Source organism: Malaya genurostris, chromosome 2 (assembly GCF_030247185.1).
Source record: "Malaya genurostris strain Urasoe2022 chromosome 2, Malgen_1.1, whole genome shotgun sequence".
NCBI classification, from domain to species: Eukaryota; Metazoa; Arthropoda; class Insecta; order Diptera; family Culicidae; genus Malaya; species Malaya genurostris.
Genome location: NC_080571.1, coordinates 29,567,915 through 29,590,643, shown reverse-complemented (window position 1 = coordinate 29,590,643; position 22,729 = coordinate 29,567,915). Strand labels below are relative to the sequence as shown.

The window sequence follows — 22,729 nt, the reverse complement described above, 5'->3', positions numbered from 1 at the left end:
TTTCAGAAAATATTACTTATATTTCATATGTTTCATTCATCCTTAAATTCATTTCGAGTCAGTTCCAACATTTCACTCGATTTAACGTAATTAAAATTTTCCTTCGCACGAGTAAAATTTTCTAACAGTGTAACAACCACGTGCTGTCGAAAGTACAACAGGGCACAAAAGCAGCCGTCGCCCCCTCGAAGTGACAGCAGAAAAGCCAAAGAAGTTTTTATTGATGGTGCAGCAGCAGCAGAAGTGAAAAATGGGACGTATAACTAGGAAAAATAAATCCTCGTGGCGCAAGGACGTCGATATTACCGACGTTGAAACATTCTTGGAAGGGGAACGGCAAAACGAGCGCATTGGAAATGTTGCCCTAAAGCCCGATACGGAACTGTTTGCCGTGGACCGTGCTGACACTGAACGAGCCTCGTTGAAAACCAGCAGGAAAGCAAAGTTTCAGCAGAATCCCAAATTCTGTTGGTCACTAGAAAACACTTCCAAAGTGTCCGATCCGATTGTTAAACGGAACGTTAAAGTGAAAAAATCGTCTGCTCCGAGTGGTCGTAAGGTCAAAACAACCGCTCTGGTTAGACCGAAAGCTGTGCGATCGAAAACTAACCTGTTTAATGTCGACATATGGGAAAATGAAAACACTACGACTAAAACAGCACCGGCACACAAAAAGCAAAGTACGGTTCCGAATGTAGAAGTGCCCGCGGCAGGTTCTAGCTATAATCCTGCAATCGATGATTATAATGAATTAAAACAAGCAGTTGTTTCGCGGGAACTTAAATACATCAAACACGTGAAACACCTTGAGCGAACGGTTACGGCAAAGTTCACCAAGCTTTCTAAAGAGGATCGGGAGGAAATGATTCACAAAGAGATGTCCGAAGGCCTGTTTGACAATAATGAAGAGGCAGAGAGTGACAACAGCGACAACGAGAAAGAATATAGTGCGATAAATCCTCCGGTTCGTAATAAGAAAAAAGACCGCAAAACTAGAACCAGGAAGATTGTAGCGGTGCGAAAACGTGCTGCAGAACTCCAGGTCAAACACGAAATCAAGAAATTAAAGGACATTGCGAGCATACCGAAGCTAAATTCAGAAATTAACAAAATGCAATCCAAAACAAAGCAGAAGCAAACTAATCGAGTCGCACGGGCGGAAGAAAAATCAAAACTGCCGCGCAGAGTAGCCTATATGAAGTTTGAGGAAGCGGAGGAAGATTTTGCTGAGCCAACCGAACTGGCCGATGGATTGCGAACTATTTTGCCGAACAAAAGTCTTCTGGTAGATCGATTCAAAAGCTTCCAGAAGCGAGCCTTGATAGCACCGAAGAAACACCGCGATGGAATACGGCGCACCAATAAATCCACACTGAAGAAATGGAAACGTTTTACGCTGGCCAGTCACAAAGCAACATAGGATCGTTTAGCTGATAGGTTCCGCTTCAAGGCTTCAACGTAAACCCGTTTTTTTCTGTGTCATTTTCAAGAAGAATAATTACTATTTCTGTTGTGGCAATAAAGTCGATTTTTCATTTATAGAGAATTCTTCGAAATCAATTAAGGTAAACAGATACTTCAAACATCAGATATCAAATGTAGTCATGATTCCGAGTTTTTTTTAAAGAGTATTCTCTTCTCGTTTATCATGTATGTATTAGAAATGGGCAAAACCGTTCGTTTTGAAGAATCGCTCAGAGATTTTTAGTTCTACCAAAAGAACTTGCTCTGCTGAACCGTTTTTTTTGTTATTGTTTTTTTTCCTCCAAAAAACATGAGTCATAAATTATGTTAAATTCAATAATAGTTTTTTCAATAGGCATTTTTACCAATAATTATTCCTTTTTATGTACTTTAAACATCGCGAATGCATGCAACTTTTACCATATTCCTAAAACCTGCGACCGTTTCGAAATACGCAGTTTATGTTTACTCTCTTTTAAAGAATTCGATTTCTTCCATCTCCAGCGAAAAATAATAGAGTGCATTATTTAAATAAAAACTCGAGTTCACTCATTCTTCTGAAAGAACTAGTTCTTTTGAACCGTTCGTGAACGGATTGCTCATCTTTAGTATGTATACCTTCTCGAAAACATTTTTTATATCGTTTAGACCCGGTTTTAACCGTTATGGTCGTTCGCCGGTAAAAACATTTTTTCTCTCGTATAATAGAATCTAGCCATATTTTGATATTTTGGATACGACTTAATAGATTTGAACAAACTTAAACTCAAATTGAAGGTCCTACACTGAAATGAAAATCTTATTTATAATCATTAGATTTGTCATATGAATCATATGCAGAATATAATTTATAAAAGTTATATGGAAACTTATAATCTTTATTTAAAGTGTACGTTAAATCTAAATAGACGTTACCATAATGAAAGTTTTAAGAATATCTCATATAATGTATATGGAAATCCGATGAAACCTAACTCGTTACATAATTTAAATTCATTGGATATGTCTCATGAATCGTACGCAAATGTTATTTCACAAAAGACATATGACAACTTATGACCTTTAATGGAACTCTACATAAAATCTAAATAATGTTCAATATATTTTATATCTTCATAATTTAAATGATATTGGTAAAAATACCATATACAAGTTATGCGAAAAGTCGATAAAACTTAAGCCAATATAATTTTAATATTTATTACATTTTTCTATTAATCGCATGCTGATTATGTTTAATAAAAGTCATGTGAAAACTTATTATTTTCGTTGGAGGCGTTACCATCAAATCTGCAACAAGAAAGAAAACGAGACACTATTTTCTTAGGTTGAAGAAAATAACAAGAAATATTTTTTAACTTAGATATATAATGGAGTTTGTTTTTACGAAAGAATAGTTGTGAATCGTACTGCTTGAAGCTGAAGAAGAAGTTGTGTTCTCGATATTCATCAACTGCTCCAGACAGTTTTTTCTAGGAAGTTCCGTTATTTTAAATCGCTGACAAGACAGCTCATACAATTTCGTTCAAGGATATGCCCTAACGGATTATGAAATAAATACCCGGTACTTCTCATCACTCTGTCTGTCTGATAAGAGGATTTAAATTTTTTATTTATAGTTTCGGGATCCTTCTTCTCCTTCGGAAATATCAGGAGGTGCTCCCTTACAAAACTAACGACTAGTATAGCTCAAATCGTCGAGAAAAGAAGAAGTTTCCGATTCGTTGTGCATCTGATTTGTCTGGTAACAGTAAACAGTAAATAAATATATGAAGTGGCCAAAATACCTCTGTTACCCTATATCCACCGAATAAATCAACATAAGAGTTTCGCCCTTTTTCGATTTGTTTACTTTTATGCTTCCGTGTGAATTATAAAGATACACCCTTGCGCATTTTTCATGAAATTGACTGGTTTTCGCGAATAAGACAAATCTGCGAGTAATTTAATCGTCTCATTTACTATTTCCAGTGGAAAAAGGCTCGGAAACCATCTGAAATAAAGAAAAAAAAGTTTCGCCCTTCCTTACTAGCAATTGAAGTATCGCCCCGTTTGTTGTCATGGAACAGGGAGGGCGAAACTTATGTAAACAAATGGAATGACAGTTTCGCCCTTTATAATTATTTGTATTACAAAGGTAGAGATTTTTGGAGAATCCGAATTTTTAGGCAAAATTATAGGATTTTGAAGCTTTTATTGGTAGGTGAGAGAAACTCGATTTGTTTACTTTTGTAAGATTCGCCCATCTTGGAAAAACAGCTGATTTGATCTATATATCGATAGTCCCACGACAAAAGGGCCTAACTGCAAATGAGAACCTCTCTTTGTTTACTTTTTCTTTTGATTATTACGGAGCCATTATTGCAAATTCTCTAAAGTTTCCAATATAAGTCGAAAGATTGTAGTTTTACCTTGAAAGTTTTGCGAAGAGTAAAGCGTCAAATATAAAATCAGTTCGGTAAATCGCGAAAGAAAAAATAAACAAAAAGAAACTGTCATTTGCAGTTAGGTCCTTTTGTCGTGGGACGGTCGATATAACTGCTTATATCTCATATAATGTGAAAATGAGAATTTAGCTCAGTGTAAATTTTGTTCGGATACGACTTCCGGTTCCGAAAATACACGATACTATACAATGCAGGTTTCAATTGTACTTGTATTAGCAAAATTAATATGAAAATTCTTCGACTTTTGAACGGACGGATCAGAGTCATTTCGCCTTGATATTATAATTGGAATTGATTTAAAATAAACACAAATAAATAATAATACGTTAACACCCGTTTTATTGAGCTACAATTGTACTTCTTGAATAAAGATTGATTCTTGTACTCTTCAATAAACGGTGTTTCCAAGGAAACTTGTTGACTATTAGCATAAATTAAATAAACATAGATTTCCCAGTGCAAAACTAATGTAGTTGAGAAACCCGTGACAGCAAAAGCACCGTCTGGTGGAGAATGGGTGCGTAAATGCTCCTAAAATGCATGCATAAAGTTGCCTGCGCATTTAACAAAACCACAGTAGCTAATGGAAAAAAGTACACCCGTTTCTCACTAGAGGTGCTCAAGGGCTGGCAATAATCAACTCAGTACTTCATCATCACCGAGTTCAGCTCACCTGCAAATCAGTTTCAAAAGCATCACTGAACGAGTTGAGTAACTGGGTAACCATTCGTATAGAGAAAACATCGTCTCAACATCGTAGTGTCAAGCAATCAGCAGATGAGCGCTGACTGCTCGTCAAATATTAGAACCCACTGAGAGACGATTTGTGAGTTGTGATTTGATGTGTTTGTACATCAACACATTGAATCAGATTCTTATGAAACTGTCTCGCTTGTATTCCCCACCCACCAGAGTTGCCATGGGCGGCCAATGTTCGAATCGATGCCATTTGAATCCATTTCTCAAGACATGTTCACGCATGCTGGAGAACGCATTCGTTTTAGTAGCCAGTTGTGTTTAGCTCGAGACATGAAAGTCAATCGTTTATGGTATACATCACACTACGGTTCGACATTTGTTTTCGTACATTAATGCTCGTGTTCGTTTTGAGTACCAGCAAAAACAAAACCGAAAATCTGGGTTGTGTTGGCAGCTCTGTGGTTTAAGAATGCACTCACCGGTGTAGCTCGGTAAAGTGATGCCAAACTCAGTACTCACTTTTTAAAACTAGGAATGAGAGTTAAATGCTATGAAATCAAAACTGAGAACCATCAATACCATCATAATTTGATGTCAGCGGTGCTCTGTATAGGTGAGTGTGTTTGTTTAAATCAGCGATGATTTTCATCTTTACCATCATTTTTCGGATTGCATCGTAAATCATGTGGTGAGCTGATGAATAGAAAAAATCAAATCTTATGAGCGAGTTTTTGCCACCCTTGGGTGCTGTTAGTGTCACCGTACAGTCGGAAATCTATGTTTATTTGGTTTATGCTATTAGCCACTAAGCATCAAAGCAGTTGCATAGGTGTATCTGCCAAGCAAATGTATGTGGTATTTTCCGTTTACTAAGTGAACAACTATCTAATGCGGCTTAGCCACATCGATTTGAATCGTGTGCTGTCCGACCTCGCTACCGCTCGTTCGGACCTAACTAAAGCAAAGAAACCTAGCTTTGAGTAGACCGGTAGTTGCAGGTTTGTATGCAAGAGGCCGTCGCTTCCGACGGTGGGTCGGCGGCCAACTCACATCAGTTATATGCCATCCTTATCCTTATATTACATTCCTTATATTACATTTTGGCGGGGAAAGGGTTCCAATCAGCTTTTTACAGCCCTGTCCAAAATGTATTGCCCTCCCCGTTAATTTGTATCAGGCCGAATTAGCGCATGCGCGCCATATAAACGCCTCTTTCAATATGAGGAAATTACATTGTTACCCAGCAGTTTCTATTATTTCTTCATGTTGGTTTTCTTACCTTTGTTCATAGCTTGTATTCTGTTTTACCTTAATTCCAGTGTTCTATTCAGCTGTGATTCGTGTCTTTTGTTGTCATTTTTCACTCCGTACTTTAGCTGGCATGTTATGTTGCTTCCAATATTCCTTTCTAATTCTTTCAGCATTTTCGTATTTCTTGTTCCTCATCCAGTCATCCGTTTCCAAAAAAAAAAAAAAAAAAAAAAAATTAGTGTTTCATTAATCTTTGTAGGGCAGCTCATCATGGTTTGACGGATAAGAACTGAGGACATGCGTTTTTATTTAAATGATAATAACACTTGGGTTTAATAGTATTGCTACAGCATGTTCACATTTCGTTATCTTCGGTTGATTCTTGACAGTATATTACCATCCGCTCAGGCACTTTTGAACATCTGGTACACTGACTCGCAATCGAAATGTGTCACAACCAATTTGATACAACACACCCGAGGGAACGGTATAATGTATGTTGTACACACAAAAACACTTACATACACACAGGCACATACGCATACACACATGCATACATACCTACATGTATTCCACAAGCAAGCATCACAACATTGAGTTACTATTTCTATTCTAATAGATTCTAACTAAAATTTGTGTGCCAATAGTCATCTCATTAGTAGAGTCACCATGTTATTTTACCGATTACTCGACTTTCAATAAATTTGTTGAGATAAAATCGAATACAAAATCTTTGCCTCGTCTGTAAGAAGCAATGGAACATAAAAGTAGTTCAGAAATGATTCAATACTGCTGTTTTAACGAACAAAAAAAAAAAAAAAAAAAAAAAAAAAAACGCTCCAGATTTCATGTTATTCTTGAAATTAATCTATCAAACAGAGATAACAGATCTCACTCTAACTAATGGTTTTCGTACATGAAATGACTAATGGATTTGAGATGAATGGGGGTACCGTTACCCAATTTCTATCTCTTCTATTGGTCGATCGTTAGTCCTGAGCTGAAACGGTGGCCTTTATTACCGTTCTTGCATGCACTCACTCTTACATTTCATTCACACATCATCTCACCCATCAGGTCCCAAACGATACATCCTCACAATATAAACTGGATGAACATCGTTTGACAGCTATCAGTGGTTTGCTCATTGGTTCGGTCATTATTATTTTATTATATTCTACAATATTCTATTTCATTCCACAGTATTCCATGGTACAAAAACCACCAATTAACGTCAAAGATGGATTCGATTTACCGTTCATTTATTGTCATCGTGTGGAACCCAATTGGGATACGTTTACTCTACTTAATTTTCATTTCACACTGGTAATAAGGGCCGGTAGTATGAAAATAAAACATAAAAAAGAGCTCAGTTAAGCCCTACCGGCCTCTCCAACCCCGGATGTTGGAGCGTAATGCAATCAACATCTTATTCAAGTCGTTCCATATATTATTCATTTAATTCAATTATGAAACTAAAAACTGTAACGCATATCTTTATCAAATTGTAACGCTAATTGATTGTATGTGATGATGTTTGCAATACCGTCAAGCCCACCAACCAAAGGGAGGGGGGATCCCTGTTGAGCTCCAACAATTTGAACTCACATCAGTTATACGCCATCACAACAAAAAGCGTTGGCTTCCGGAACCACCGATTCATAGCAGGTCGTTGAGAACAACTTGAGCTTTTATTCCCTAACTACGATGATGACTCGAGTAACGGGTCTCAATGTTTCAAAAAGTTTGTAGTTTTATTTTGTTTCAAATTAAAATCTCTCTAATATAAATATTTTGAAGGCTTCGTAAAGATGTAAAATTAGAAGATATTGAAGAAGGGAACATATCTGCTGAAGAAGCGATAGCTAAGGTCACAGGGCTCGTTATGAGTAGGGATAAAAACATAAAACTCGTATTCTGTTGACACATTTGATGGCATCAGTTTGAAATGTGCTTTTATGTAACAAACAAATTTCGAATCTTATTAAAACCGATTGAACAAATGTCGTTTAAATTTTTTTATACACTTTCAAAATATCTGTTTTCATCTTTCTCATTCAAAAATTTACATCGTAACCATGCCGTAACCAGCTCTTAAATATATTGAAACGTTCTGAGTAACGATAACACCATTCATCTTAGCTCCACTTTTCATCTCATATACTAACACCATAAGTTAAAGTAAGATCTGCTGTCGCTGTTCAATCCATTGGATCCAAGAGAAGAATGAAAATAGATGCATTCGATTCAAGTTTTCACGATGCTATAACAGTAGTATTGCACAATTGTCGAACTATTTTTTCGGTGGGATAGCTTCTTAAAACCGAAGCGAAGATATTTTATTAGATTCCATCACAAATCGCCAATTGAAAGTCGAGTAATACCCAAAATAACATACTAATTGTAATAGTGGTAAACACTATTCATACACTGCTTAAAATCGACACGTTTTTAAAATGTGGTTCCCTAAATACATTTCAAGTTTCTAGACTCACTAGAATATCAAGTACACTACATTTGTTCATCAAAAGTTTAGCGCATAAATGTAAAGTGTGTCGTCAAATGGCTCAATCATAAAGACTGTCCCAGAAAGTATGGACGCAACCAAAAACCGCTGCCATTTCGCAATGGTTCAGAATCTGTCAATTTTTATGGCTGCGTCCTGTTGTTTACACTCTTCTCTAACCACTTGTGCAGTTGTTTATTCGTTTTCATTAGTTTGTTTCGAAATGCGTGAACTTTCAGCAGAACAACGTCGAAAAATTGTGTACAAATAGTGCACAGAACGCGGGCTGTCACTGAGAAAGATGGATGCAGCCGTGTGAAATGCAATCAGGAAGTTCGGTGAGGATAAACCGAAAACGGGTCGAAAAAAAAGTCCTGCTAACCCTCAGCTGGATAAACGTATACTGAAGGCGTTCGAGCAAAAGATGGAGGTTTCAGTTCGGGATGTGGCCAAAAAAGGTCAAATGTTCTTCGTGTTGAAGAACGTTTGAATCTTCGAACCTATAAGAAACAGAAACAACCAAAACGTAGTCCGAAACAAGAAGCATCGATCAGGCCGAGGGTTCGAAAGCTGTACAATACGATTCTTGCTGGAAATTTGAACTGCATAATCATGGACGACGAAACCTACGTGAAATCGATTACAAATCCTTGCCGGGACCACAATATTATACGGTGCGAGAACGGTAAGTGTTAAACCAGTCCGAGACATCGATTGAAGTCGAAAAATTTGGTAAGAAAGCTATGATCTGGCAAGCAATTTGCAGCTGCGGTAAGATTTCGAAACCCTTCATCACCACTGCTTCAATGAACAGCGAAATATACATCAAGGAATGTTTACAAAAACGACTTCTACCCATGATTCGAAGCCACAAGGATCCTGTTGTCTTCTGGCTAGATCTTGCTTCTTACCACTACTCGAAATCAACGGTAGAATGGTCACTTTCGTCCCAAAAGACATGAATCCACCAAATTGCCCACAACTTCGACCAATTGAGGAATTCTGGGCATGTCTCGGAGGTGTCTCCATTCAACTCGGTTCATGGCTGCTCGCCGCCAGCCTCGGTAGCTGCGAAGGGTCCGCAGGTCGTCCTCAATTTGTTCGATCCACCTTGCCCGCTGAGCGCCTCTTCTTCTTACACCGGTCGGATCATTATCGAGAATCATTTTAACCGGGTTGTTCTCCGACATTCTAACATGCCCGGCCCACCGTAACCGCCCGACCTTCGCCGTTTGGACGAGGTTTGGTCCTCCCAGCAACTGGTGCAGTTCAATGGTTCATTCGCCTTCTCCACGTACCGTCTTCCATCCGAACTCCGCCGAAGATGGTTCGCAACACCTTCCGTTCAAAAACACCTAGTACGCGTTGATCCTCCGCAAGCATTGTCCAGGACTCGTGCCCATAGAGGATAACCGGTCTAATCAGCGTTTTGTAGATAGTTAACTTCGTACGACGGCGAATTTTGCTCGATCGTAGCGTCCTGTGCAGTCCAAAGTAAGCACGATTTCCTGACAATATGCGTCTCTGAATTTCTCTGCTAGTGTCATTATCGGCAGTCACCAAGTACACGAACTCGTCGACCATATCGATTTCATCACCACCAATCAGAACTCGTAATGGGTGGCTGACGTCATCTTCTCTCGAGCCCCTGCCTTTCATGTACTTTGTCTTTGACACAATGATGTCTAGTCCGATCCGCTTGGCCACAGCTTTTAGTCCGATGTACGTATCTTCCATCTTCTCAAAGTTGCGTGCTATAATGTCAATATCATTGGCGAAACCAAGTAGCTGGACGGAATTTCTGAAAATCGTGCCACTCGTGTCTATCCTCGCTCTTCTTATCACACCCCCCAAAGCAATGTTGAATAGCAGACACGAAAGGCCATCACCTTGCCGTAGCCCTCTGCGAGTTTCGAAGGGACTCGAGTTTATCCGCGATACACGAACAACGCACATCACTCGATCCATCGTAGCCTTGACCAATCGTGTCAGTTTGTCCGGGAATCCGTAGTCGTGCATGATTTTCCATAGCTGTTCTCGATCGATTGTGTCGTAGGCTGATTTGAAATCGATGAACAAGTGATGTGTGGGCACATTGTATTCGCGGCACTTTTGCAACACCTGGCGGATGGCGAACACTTGGTCCGTGATAGCGCGTTCGCCCATAAATTCTGCCTGATATTGTCCCACGAATTCGTTTGAAATCGGTGAAAGTCGACGGCACAAGATTTGGGAGAGTACCTTGTAGGCGGCGTTCAGCAGAGTTATCGCACGGTAATTGCAGCAATCCAGCTTATCGCCCTTTTTGTAGATGGGACACACGATTCCTTCCATCCATTCCTCCGGTAAAAGCTCGTCCTCCCAGATCTTGGTAACGACCCAGTTCAGTGCTTTCACTAGTGCATCACCACCGTGTTTTAGTAGCTCGCTTGGTAGTTGGTCAACGCCAGCGGCCTTATTATTTTTCAACAGGTTTACCACCTCCTCCACTTCTTGGAGGTCTGGGACCGGCAGTCTATCGTCCTCCGCACGCGTTCCCAAGTTCGTTGCCGCGCCGCTACTTTCGTATTCCGCCACATCGCCATTGAGGTGCTCGTCGAAATACTGCCGCCACCTCTCGATCACCTCACAGTCGTTCGTAAAAGATCCCCGTTGATGTCTTTGCATATATCGGCCTGTGGCACATGGCCTCTGCGCGAACGGTTCACCTTCTCGTAGAACTTCCTTGTGTCATTAGCACGGAACAGCTGTTCCATCGCTTTGCGATCTCGGTCTTCGTGTTGGCGCTTTTTTCTACGGGATACCGAGTTTAGTCTGTTCCGCGCCTATCTGTATCGCTCCTCGTTTGCTCTCGTCCGGTGTTGCAGCTTACTCGCCCAAGCTGCATTCTTCTCGGCCACTAACTGTTTACATTCGTCGTCGAACCAGTCGTTCCTTACGTTCGGAGCCGCCGTACCTAGTGTTGCTGATGTTCATACCTATGGCAGAACGGAAGTCTCTCCAGCCATCTTCAAGAGTAGCTGCACCTAGCTGCTCTTCCGTTGGTAGTGCCACTGCCAACTACTGCGCGTAATCTTGGGCTACTCCAGCATCCCGGAGCCGCGCGATGTTAAACCGCGACGTTCTATTTTGACGTTGGGTAGCCACCGTCGAAAGTTTTGAGCGCATGCATACAGCAACCAAGTAGTGGTCCGAATCTATATTCGCACTGCGGTAGGTGCGAACATTGTTGATGTCCGAGAACAATTTTCCGTCGATCAAAACGTGGTCGATTTGGATTTCGGTCTGCAGGTTAGGTGATCTCCAAGTAGCTTTGTGGATATCCTTGCGGGGAAAGAACGTGCTTCTGACTACCATTTCTCGGGAGGCCGTAAAGTTGACACACCGTTGGCCGTTGTTATTCGATGCGGTATGCAGGCTGTTCGGCCCGATTACCGTTCGGTACATTGCCTTCCTTCCTACCTGGGCATTCATGTCCCCGATGACAATTTTTACGTCTCTGCGTGGGCAGCCGTCATAGGCTTGTTCCAGCTGTACGTAGAACGCTTCTTTCTCGTCCTCGGGTCTCCCTTCATGTGGGCAGTGCACGTTGATGATGCTGTAATTGAAAAAACGGCCTTTAATTCTCAACTTACACATCCTAGCGTTGATCGGCTGCCACCCAATCACTCGCTGACGCATCTTGCCCAGCACTATAAAGCCAGTTCTCAGTTCGTTCGTTGTGCCACAGCTTTGGTAGAAGGTAGCCGCTCGATGTCCGCTTTTCCACACCTTCTGTTCCATCCAACAAAGCTCCTGCAGTGCTACGACGTCGAAGCTGCGAGGATTTAGTTCGTCGTATATTATCCTGTCGCAGCCTGCGAAACCGAGCGACTTACAGTTCCATGTTCCAAGTTTCCAATCGTAGTCCTTATTTCGTCGCGTGGGTCTATGCCGATTGTTTCGGGTTACTCATTGTCCAGTCGTTTACCAACCAATTCTAAAGTTTAAACCTTAAATTAGAATTCACGATTCGAGTCCCGAACTTAAATTAAGGAACTAAATTCAGTTCCAAAGTCTAGCCAAGAAACCTGTCTCAGAATCAATAATTAGGATTCTGCTTCAGAATCATAGTTTTAAATTCTGAACTTTTTAACCTGGAACTGGAGTCTTAAACTAAATTCTAAACCTGAAATTAAGTTCAGAATTCAGTTCTAGAAACCAATCCAAAATTCAGTTCCCGAATCCACATCCAGTAGTCAGAAGCTGAATATGATTACTGATGATCTGCTGTTACTGGTTAAAGGCGACTGCTCGCCACGACGTCCGTAAGGCGTATTCAAAATGGCTGTCTCTTACCGGGCACTACACCCTATAATAATTGAAACGAAATGCAATGGATCTGATAGCAGTATAACGAGTAGGAATGACCAGAACGCTAAAGCATGTATGATGTTAAAGAATGGCGCTGCGAGAGCAGAGCATAACAGATTTTGCTAAACTATTATACCACCGGTTACAAACTTTTCTGTTTGAATCTACTTACCCGTCAAATAGGCCACACTATCCGGCGTCACTTCGAACTTGTCGCGCCGATGAGGCTTCGCGATGATTCCCAGCAGCATGGTCAGCACCCGGGAGGTACGAGAAACCGTCGTCGGCGTCGGATGTCGGAACCCTTTCAGCAGATGGCCCACCAGCGCAAAGTGAAAGTTTGACTTGAACGATAGTCCGACGGCGTGATCGAGCTGCTTGAAGTGCCACTCCAACGGTTCCCGTGTGGCCATCATAACGTCGGCAATGTTCTGTTTGTCGAACAGCTGCTGTGAGTTGAGTGTGTGCAGATTTTGCTCTAGCAGCGCTAATCCGGCAGCGTACAGAGTCGACTCGTCCAGCTGGAGTACACTGACGGCCACCCAGAACAGAGCCTTGTGGATGGGAGATTCGGGACGTAGCAGCGGTTGCAGACGGGTAAGACACATGACTAGAGATTCCAGCAGAATAATATCGTTGAATGATTCCAAGGCTTTGACTAGAATTCGAAGCAGCTGTTTGACATCCTGATCGGTTATGCTCTTCGAGATGCAACCGAACACGATCAGAGCGCGCGGTTGTAGGGCTGGGTTATAGCAAAAGGCGAAACTTTTGGCAAGCGAGGTCCATGTCTGCAGCCAGTCACAGTCCGGAATATCACGCATGCAAGCTTCCATGATTTCCAGCAGGGCATCGGTAATGACTTCCAGCGATGGAAGGGCTAGTCGTTCCCGATCGGCTGGCGGTGCTTGCGAGACTCGTTCATTACCTAACCAGCGATCGTTCGGGTGCCGGCAGGATGACCGGAATGCCGTGACGGCAGCAGATTTCACTTTGCTAATACCGAACAGAAGGTAAAATTTAGGCAGAGAGAATTCATCCAGCGAAAGTCGAAGCACTCGTTGGGTTTCCTCCGAGAAGGACGGTTTGGTGCAGGTACAGAGCGAGTGAATAATGTTGATCACTAGACCGTGCGTCGATGCTCGCATCGAGAGTGATCCACTGCAAACTAGGAAAGTTACGGTGTGAAACAGGTACGGCAAATGGCGTGCGACATCCAAGCAATTGTTGAACGACAACATCAGCAGGTAGCGGGCAAGAATCGCAATGTCATCCCACATCATGTGCTGCTCCAGGTACTGCGTCGGTGAATGGCATGTCTTGTCCATGACTCGACACAGCCTACCGATGACTTTCTTCGCCACCAGTTGCACGTTGGCGGATGCCAGTGCGACTGCCGTATCGGCCATGATTTCCACCTGTGGCGATCCCAGCCCCGAACTGACCGATTTGTGGATGAAATTGTCCAGGACCATGTCGATCAGTTCCGGGATCTGTCCGATCGAGCCCCAAATCTTGGCCTGAATCGAAGGATACATTTCCTTCTGTTCGATCGTGAGATTGATCAATTTTTCCAGGATCAACGCTACCTGCTTCTGTCGTTTACCTTCATCCGACGGCTTACAGAACCGCACCAGATTGGCCAACCAAGGTGTCATGTACTCCAGACATAAATGCTTCAGTTCGATCGTACTTCGCTGGAAACCTTGGATACACTCTTCGAGGAATTCCAGCGTCAAGTGCGGTTCGTTCGTAGCCAACGTTTCACTGACCGATTTGATGAAAATGGTGTTGTTAGAGGGAATACACAGGCCTTGAGTTTCCAGCAGTTGTCCTTCGATCTTCAGATCGAACGTTGCCGTCAGTGCGCACAGTTGATTGTAAGCCGCAGTTCGTAGGTTCGGATCGGATGATCCTAAATTAAGCAGGGCCATGTTTAGCAGCGTTCCCGGGACATCCTTGGGTCTGATCTTCTGATGAACAGTGACGGAATCCGGTTGGCTCAGTTCCCACCGGTTACGGATGTGGATTATGGCTTGAACTATGTTGTCACAGTCGTTGTGGATGAAACTGAGCTGAGAGCTTTCGTTGGCGATCGACAACGTAAACTGATTGTCATCCACCAAACAAACCTCTTCGATTTCCGACGCGTAGTAAACATCGTTCAGCAGAACCGAGTGGGCCAGAACTTTGGTTTTCTCGGCCGACGTAATTTGCAGTGCCGTTGGACCAACCTTGATCGCTACCTTGGTATCTTTGTGGCTCAGTTTGAGGGCATTGTTAAACACCTTCAAATCTTCGTCGAGGGAAAGCGTTGCACCGGGCAGTTTCTGCTGTTCCGGATCGATCACGTCGTTTAGCTTGGCTGGAGAGTCTAGGAAGATCAACTTCCGGCAACCTTTGAGGGGAGCAAGTATGCGATCGTGAAATTTAGTGTACTCCCGTACCCACGAGTTGCAGTTGTAGATGTAGGCTGCGTGTAGGTTTTCGTAGGCCACCTCCGGCAGAACGTAGAACCACTTCTGCAGGAACTCCGTACGGAAGCGGTTGTCCGAGCAGGTGTGCGTAAAATCGATCACCACTTCGAACGGGGAATGGCAGAACGGTTTCAGCGTAAGAATGACGTGATAGATCAGCAGATCACCGTTGGTTTCGCCGATTTTATACCGTCGTGCGATGTAGTAGAATACGGGATTACCGGCTTTGCTAGTTCCCGCCTGATAGAAAATGTTCATCGACTTGAGAGTTTTGAACTCTTCCTTTTCGTGCATTTGATGTTTCACCATGATCTCCTCGAAGTTGGTGGACGACATATCGATCGAACTCCAGCGAGCGTAGCTAGAAAACAGCAGATGCGAGTCGACCGGTTTGTGCTCCGGAGGTCCCAGATAGGCCAACAGTGTTGCCATCTTATCGAACGGTCGTCTCCCCACTGCCTTATGATCACGGCTACTCGACAGGTAATCTCCAATCCGTTCCTGGTGGGACCACAGCAGTCGGTGCAGTGCCAGAACGTTCGCATCCGAGATGAAGCTCATGCTATGGGACGTTTGATCAACCGTTTCACAGTCCGATGCGATCTGAATGAAGAACCGGCGACCTCCCTCGAAGTGCGATCGTAGAAAATCGTTGAAACAAAGCATGTGCTGTTCTTTGGAGAATTCCACGTGGTTGGCGATGTTTTGCAGAATTTTGGACATCAACATCAGGCCTCGTTTGATCTGAGTGGGAACCTGCTTTCCAACGATGCCCAGTTCCTGTGGAGAAACGATCGCTGGATTGATGAACCGAAGAAAGATCACCGTCCCGACGGCACCGATGTTGTTCTGCAGCAGGTTGGGGAAACGTTTGCTCAGAACCTGATACAAACAGTGGCACATCGAACGAAGTTGCGGCGGAAAACGATCGGCCGAGTTGACGATGGCATCGAAAACCTTCTGCGTTAGGGCGATCAGATTCTTCCGGTTCACTTCGATGTCTTCGTTGGTTTCCAAACGAGCCGGATCTACCTCGAAACTGGTAACGGGATCCTCCAGCAGGGGACGGATCAGAGGTTCCAGCAAGCCCTGCAGGTAGCTGGCTCCGTAGATCTTGAAACAGAACGCCATGATTTTACTGCCGAGTGAATTTCCACGGAACAAAGTTTGCATACAGTCGGAAACTTCAACCTCTCGGTAGAACATGTTCCATAGGAGGGGAGACAGCAAGTGTTTGGCATCGAACAGGGTCACCAGAACCCGGGCAAGTTCATCCATCTGGGATGTTGTTACGACCGATGCCAGTGCCATAGCGATCGGTAGTTCCCCCTTGTCACTGATCATGGTCACCAACTGAACCAACTGCTCGAACCGATCGGCCATAACCGATTCGGCCAGAGTGTCAAATTCGGTACCCTGTTGAAGAATTTGAGTCAACACTTCCATAAAGGCAGCCCTTGTCTGAAGATCGGGATTATAACCCAGATCAATCGAATGCATCAGCCCGGAGTCGATGTTGGCACTCAGCAAATTGGACATTGCTTGAATGGTAGCATTCCGAAGGGCCGTCAACTTCCCGGCAGCTACCCGCGGTCGCGGTGGAAGCAACGGTGGATTGTTTGTATCTTTATCGGCTTCCGAACCGTCCACGCAATCGTTCAGTAGATTCATAAACAGTGTAAAGTACTTCAGAAACAGTGCACTTTTGGCATCCATCAGATCACCCCGATCGGATTCCTCCGGTTGCAGTGGTAGACCACGCAGAAGAGCCGCCACCGCTTCCATACAGGCTTGATCGAGGTCACGGGTTATGATGGTCACATCTCCCGAGCTCGGAGGTGCTATTTGATGCGACGTTCCCATCACCCAATCCGTCAAGTATTCGACCAGCTTGTTTCGGAATTTCATCTCCTGTCGGAACGCCAAGTCATCCCGACGCTTCATCATAACCTCAACCAACTGACACAGTTTGGTTTTGATGTGGATCGCGTGCACGGTCATGTCCAGATGACGGACATATCGCACAATCGCCAACATCAGGTTCTCAATGCTTGTCACACCCAAATGTTCCGCATTCGATGGTTGATCGTTCTGATCCTTACTCTGCCGGCCGTCCAACACCGACTTCATGATGTAAATCGTATGTTCGATGAACTGCGTGTTGATGTCCGTCACCACGACCTGTCCCTGCTGGTCGAAGAACTTCTCCACGATCGCCCGAATCTGATCGAACAGAATTGGGTACAGTTGGGCGGACATTTCCTGCCCGACCAGCTCTTTCACGTGTTTCTGAATCTGCGGACCAAACTTCTCGTTATTGCACACCAACAACCGAAGCAACTGGCCGATAAACTGCGTCACCGGACAGTACTGCACGTCCTGACTGCCACCTCCAATCGACGACACCAGGGTGCCCATAATCGGATGCATCGAACCACGGCCCGAACTGGAACTGGACAGCGAAGTGGTCGACTGCATCAACGATGGACCGCTGACCCCAATCGGTAACATTTGGCTACTCTGCGTGACACGCTGCATACGAGGTTTCTGCAGACAAACACCTCCGAGGGCCAGTAAAAACCACGTCATATTGGCCCACTCGGTAATCTGTTCCTCCAAATCGTGCTCCGAACTTTGATGACTGGCCCGTCGTTTGCCCATGCTACGATGAAACACTTCCGCCTGGCCTTCCTCCGGTTTTCCCTTGGGATAGTTTTGCAACAGCTTCGAAGTTACCTCCCAGTTGCGGAACGTTTCCTCCCAAGCCGGCTGTACGCCATTGACGCAGTGTTCGATTTTTCTCAGTAACGACATAATGTTTTTCTGTAGAGCCGCCCTGCCCTGCGTGTGTTCGTAGAAATTGTACCGGGACTCCACGTTCTGCGTTGTCAACGTGCTCGACGTATGCGAAAGTTCCTGGTACAGATGGTAATTCGCCAGGATGCAAACCACGGTCAGTTCATCCGAACCGGACCGTATTTCGGCTTCCTCGCAGAGTAGTCCGAAGCAAGACAGCGAAACCATGACGGCATCCAAATCCACCGACCAGAGGTACATGAAAAACACCACCTCCAGTTTGATGTGCGCTTGCCGGCAAATGGCAATCTGACTGCCCACGTTGGCATAATCCTTGTGCCGCTGAAGGAACGTATTTCGACAGATCAGAATTTCACGTAACCACTTCAACACGTCGGTGTAGTTGGCGATTTGATGTTGGATCAGTTTCTGCGAGATCGAAAACAGCACCTGCGAGCTAACGTCCCAGAAGGTGTTGATGGGAGCTTCCGGATTCCAGACTTCGATTTTATCCGGAGAATGCAATGCTAGTAGGGCCTCCATAGCTTCCTGTGCCACATCGGGCATCGTCGGTTGATGAACCAACGACACAAGACCGTTGATCAATTCCAGCGTTGAACTCTGTACTTCGTGGCCGGCTTTGCCCAAACTATTCAACAGCAACATCGGATCGGCGTGAATCAGCCGAACCATCAACAGAAGCAAAGCTTTATGGGCCGGACCTTCATCCGGTCGAGTCAAGCGACTTTGGGCGTCCTTGGATTTGAGCGTCAACGAAGTGATCATCCTTAGCGGCGTATGAGCGATGTAACCCTGCGTTGCCTTGTTCAACGTGTCGGTAAACAATGCCCTCAGCTCACCGGAACGGGCATAAACCAAATCAATCTGTGGCCACCACGGCAGTCTAGCTTGGGTTACGATTTTCAACAGTGAACTAACGATCACGAAGTGATAAGCCGGCGGCGAATTTAAGCTCAGACAAACCTTCAGGGCTTCGTTGTTGTGTGGTTTAATTCGAAAACAGGACACCCAGCAATCGATCATCAGATCAATATCCTGAAAGTTGAACCCTTGCCCACGGGAAAACGGTTTGGCTGGGTTAAACAGCAGTGCCTTCAAATCGTTGATAATACTCTGCACCAACTGGAACGTAACATTGTTCGAATCGTTGATGTTGATGTAGGTGGAAGCTTTGCACAGCTTAACACACGCAATGGCGGCCGATTCCGTCGACTGTTTCGAGGATGCGTGAGCTCCCAGGCCCTTTTTGATTCCTTCCATAAAATGTTTCTTCTTCAGATGCCGCGGCGAACACGGGGCCCCCGAATCCGCATTCACAATCTCCTCCAGCACCTTGGGACTCAACACCAGCAGCATAATCTGCAGTGGCCACACGACCGAACGAGCTTTCTTGTTCTCGGCGTACGAATCCAAAATGTCGAAAAATGTCTCGCAACCCTTGGACAGCTCATCGTTCGGGTTGCGCTGCAAATCCTCAAACTCCTTCGGGTGAAACTCAATCCAATTCCACAGTGCCTTTTCCAGGGAGTTCAGCAGTATGAAATGAGCCGATTTTTTCAAAGATTTAAACTTTTGAATTGTCTCCGTCAGCAGCTTCGTCAAACGATTCACATCCAAATCGATATGCTGAATCAGTTCTATGTCGCTGTAATCCGGATTTTCCTCCGAACACGTACTCAGTTCCTGTAGGCGAGCCGAAATACGATTGAACACCGCTCCGAAATGGTTCTGCGACAGCGCGTAGAGCACCTTGGAGGCAAGAGCTTTCAGCGAAGCTGCATTCTGATTGTTCTCGTTTTGTACGTCTACAATTTGAAACCAATCATCAAACAGTTACTAAAAGACGCAAAAAAGAATCCCATACCTATAAACTGACAAATCTCACGTAGCAATAGCTTCACATTCATTGCCTCCTCGAAGCGGGCCGTATCTTTCGACTGCTCGGACAGACAGCGTTCCAACGTTTCCAAAATAACAATCAACGAATCGTAACTGCACCGGTCCGGTTCGTGTCCTCTGCAGGCCGGTGGCTGAAACTGTAAAATGTAGAACTAGAATCAAACGTTATGGACCGAATGCATGCACAAGCCACTCAAAAGCTAGTTCACAAGCTATACTTACGATTTCATTCATCCGTTGCAGCATTTTCGTGAGACCGGAAATCACCAACGAAAACCGGTAACGGGAAATCTGTATCAAACAGTTCATGGTCTGATCGATGGTAAGTCGTGCCTGGGTTCCATACTGGACGGTTCGGTACGGTAGCTGAAATGGTTGTTTTTTTCCGGAATTAGCATGTCGAAACAAAAAATTCATCCACGCAATCGCCGACTCATTCATAACAATCCTTTCATTCATAACATTTCCGTCGCGTACTACATTGTTAGTAAACAAACGACTGACCGATGAATGCATGAATGAACGCACACACACACACACGCCATCACTGTGTCAAAACGTAAACAAACCTATCGGTACACCACCTCCTACCAACACGACGGAATGGTCGGTTCGCACACATACAGCACGGTGCCACCCCCGCACTCCGACAAGGCCACCCGACCCAATATCGATCGATCGCGAGATGAAAACTCGGCCGGATGGCAGAATACCAGCCCAGCTGGGGCTACGCACTGCACTGATGGAACGCGAAATCGAACCAATCGCACTCACCTGCTCCTCGAAGCGCACCAGTAGCGAATTGGCCCATTCGCCTGGCTTTTGGGTTGCCATTTTCTGCTGATTCGGTACCGTTTGGGGCGCTTTTTCACATGATTTTCGCCTCCGAGATGGAGCACTACAAATTACGATGCACACAGAGCAGCAGAAATTTTCACCTTTTGACAGATCGGGTGGGTGTCACAGGCCGGGTTGCTAGAATTACTGTAATGGAATGGGAGAAAAAAAGCTTTTCAGCATTATGGCCATCGTCCAAGTACCATGCGCGCGGGTGGTTTTACGAAATTTTTGATGGAAATTTTGAAAAATTTGACAAAACCAAAAACATACAGACCTTTGAAATACTTTTATTTATCTACAGGGTGAAAATCACTGGAAAATTCGGAGGATTTTACGAATGGTTTTAGGAAATTTTCGGGTGGTTTTAGGAAATTTTCGATGGAAATTTTGGAAAATTTGCCAAAACCAAAAACATACAGACCTTTGAAATACTTTTATTTATCTACAGGGTGAAAATAGCTGGAAAATTCGGAGGATTTTCCGAGTCTTATCAAAAATAGCGCTGAAAAAATGAACTTTTTTTGTAATTTTTCACAACTATTTGAAAAAATAATTCGATGGAATAAAATTTTTTTTTCAAAAAAACCTCATGCTGGCAACAAGGATCACATTCGAAAACATTTTTGGAAAACCTTTTCACGATTTTCATGGAAAATCAACGAATTTCATATAACCGATTTCGTGGAAATTTTTGAAATTCGTGGATTTTCTATGAAAAGCGTGAAAAGGTTTTCCAAAAATGTGTCCGAATGTAATCTGTGTATCCATAAAAAAGTTTATTTGGAAAAAAAAAGTTTATGTCATCGCTTTATTTTTCCAGATAATAAGGAAAGATCACAAAAACACTCATTTTTCAGAGCTATTTTTGATAAGACTCGGAAAATCCTCCGAATTTTCCAGCTATTTTCACCCTGTAGATAAATAAAAGTATTTCAAAGGTCTGTATGTTTTTGGTTTTGGCAAATTTTCCAAAATTTCCATCGAAAATTTCCTAAAACCACCCGCGCGCATGGTACTTGGACGATGGCCTTATATTTTGTGTTGTTAAGAACAATTTTCTTATAATTATGAGGAAATTTCAATACTTTACGTTGAATAATAATAAGAAACGAAGAAAGCCATACTCGAAAATAGAGGAAACATTATTTTTTTCTTGGCAATGGTGAACCTGAACCAAATATCAATTTGTATTTGCCTGAACTGCTCTGCAATTACGAGTCGAGTCTAGAGCGGCCCTTACACAAGCCAAAAACAACGTTTTCGTTCAGCACTTTAGTAAAGACTTTGGTGCCAAATAAAAATATTTTTCAAGTAGCATTAACTTTACGTCTGCTTAACGGTTCAAGTCGAACTGTTTAAGTTTGCACTAAGCAGTTCAATTTGAACTGAACTCTGCACTGACGAGTCTAAGACGGAATGTAAAAAAGAGTAAAAGCAGTTATGTGCCCTAAGCACAAACATAGGATAACCACAGACTAACAGACATGACAGTATGAGTAAATTCTTATAAAAATTATTTTTCGTGATGCACTAGTTCCACCTATATTGTACTGCGCGAACTATTTACTATCTGTACACCCCTTGTGTTATGTACAAGTTTTTTTACTAGTTGGTTTCCCCTCGTTTGTCTACACCGATCAGCTGCTTGCAGGGATGCCTGTTTTCATCAAAGTATTTGAAAATGAATCGTCACAATAAATTATTAGCGGCCCTTACACGTAATGAGCGAATGGCCCTTATAAAGTAATGATGGAATTCCGGATTTTCCATCATTAACAACATTATTTCTTCTTCTTATTTTTTTTTTGTGGAAGTGGTGAATATCTTCAGTTGTATTAGATGAGAAAATTTGACAACCATGAAGTAAACATTCTCTTCAGAGCTGTACGTGAAAAAAATTCTGATAAACCTTAACGTTTCAATGGCAAATAAAATTTATGTTCAGCTAAACGAACATAAAGAAGATTGCTAATATT

General features: G+C 43.4%; 2 protein-coding genes across 7 annotated transcripts in view; one reads left to right on the top strand and one right to left on the bottom strand.

The window, feature by feature from the left end:
* Positions 1 to 20,845, bottom strand: part of LOC131432443 (neurofibromin) — a 45,823-nt gene extending 24,978 nt beyond the window's left edge. For 5 of the 6 annotated variants that reach the window (XM_058598725.1, XM_058598727.1, XM_058598729.1 and 2 more), the window contains exons 1-4: positions 20,688 to 20,845; positions 20,136 to 20,279; positions 19,879 to 20,065; positions 12,893 to 19,819 (exon numbers count right to left, since the gene is read on the bottom strand). In XM_058598725.1, coding sequence (XP_058454708.1) covers positions 12,893 to 19,819; positions 19,879 to 20,065; positions 20,136 to 20,279; positions 20,688 to 20,747 — 7,318 coding nt within the window. In that variant the 5' untranslated portion in view covers positions 20,748 to 20,845. The remainder of the gene's footprint in view (positions 1 to 12,892; positions 19,820 to 19,878; positions 20,066 to 20,135; positions 20,280 to 20,687) is intronic. The other variant, XM_058598728.1, reaches the window with a different exon arrangement.
* Positions 2 to 1,523, top strand: LOC131432445 (ribosome biogenesis protein NOP53). Its single transcript, XM_058598732.1, has one exon. The coding sequence runs from the start codon at positions 251 to 253 to the stop codon at positions 1,418 to 1,420; it is 1,170 nt and encodes a 389-aa protein (XP_058454715.1). The 5' UTR covers positions 2 to 250; the 3' UTR covers positions 1,421 to 1,523.
* Positions 20,846 to 22,729: the final 1,884 nt, after the last annotated feature.

Excerpts from the sequence above, each read along its gene's own strand:
- LOC131432445 (XM_058598732.1), top strand. The coding sequence starts at position 251 with ATGGGACGTATAACTAGGAAAAATAAATCCTCGTGGCGCAAGGACGTC.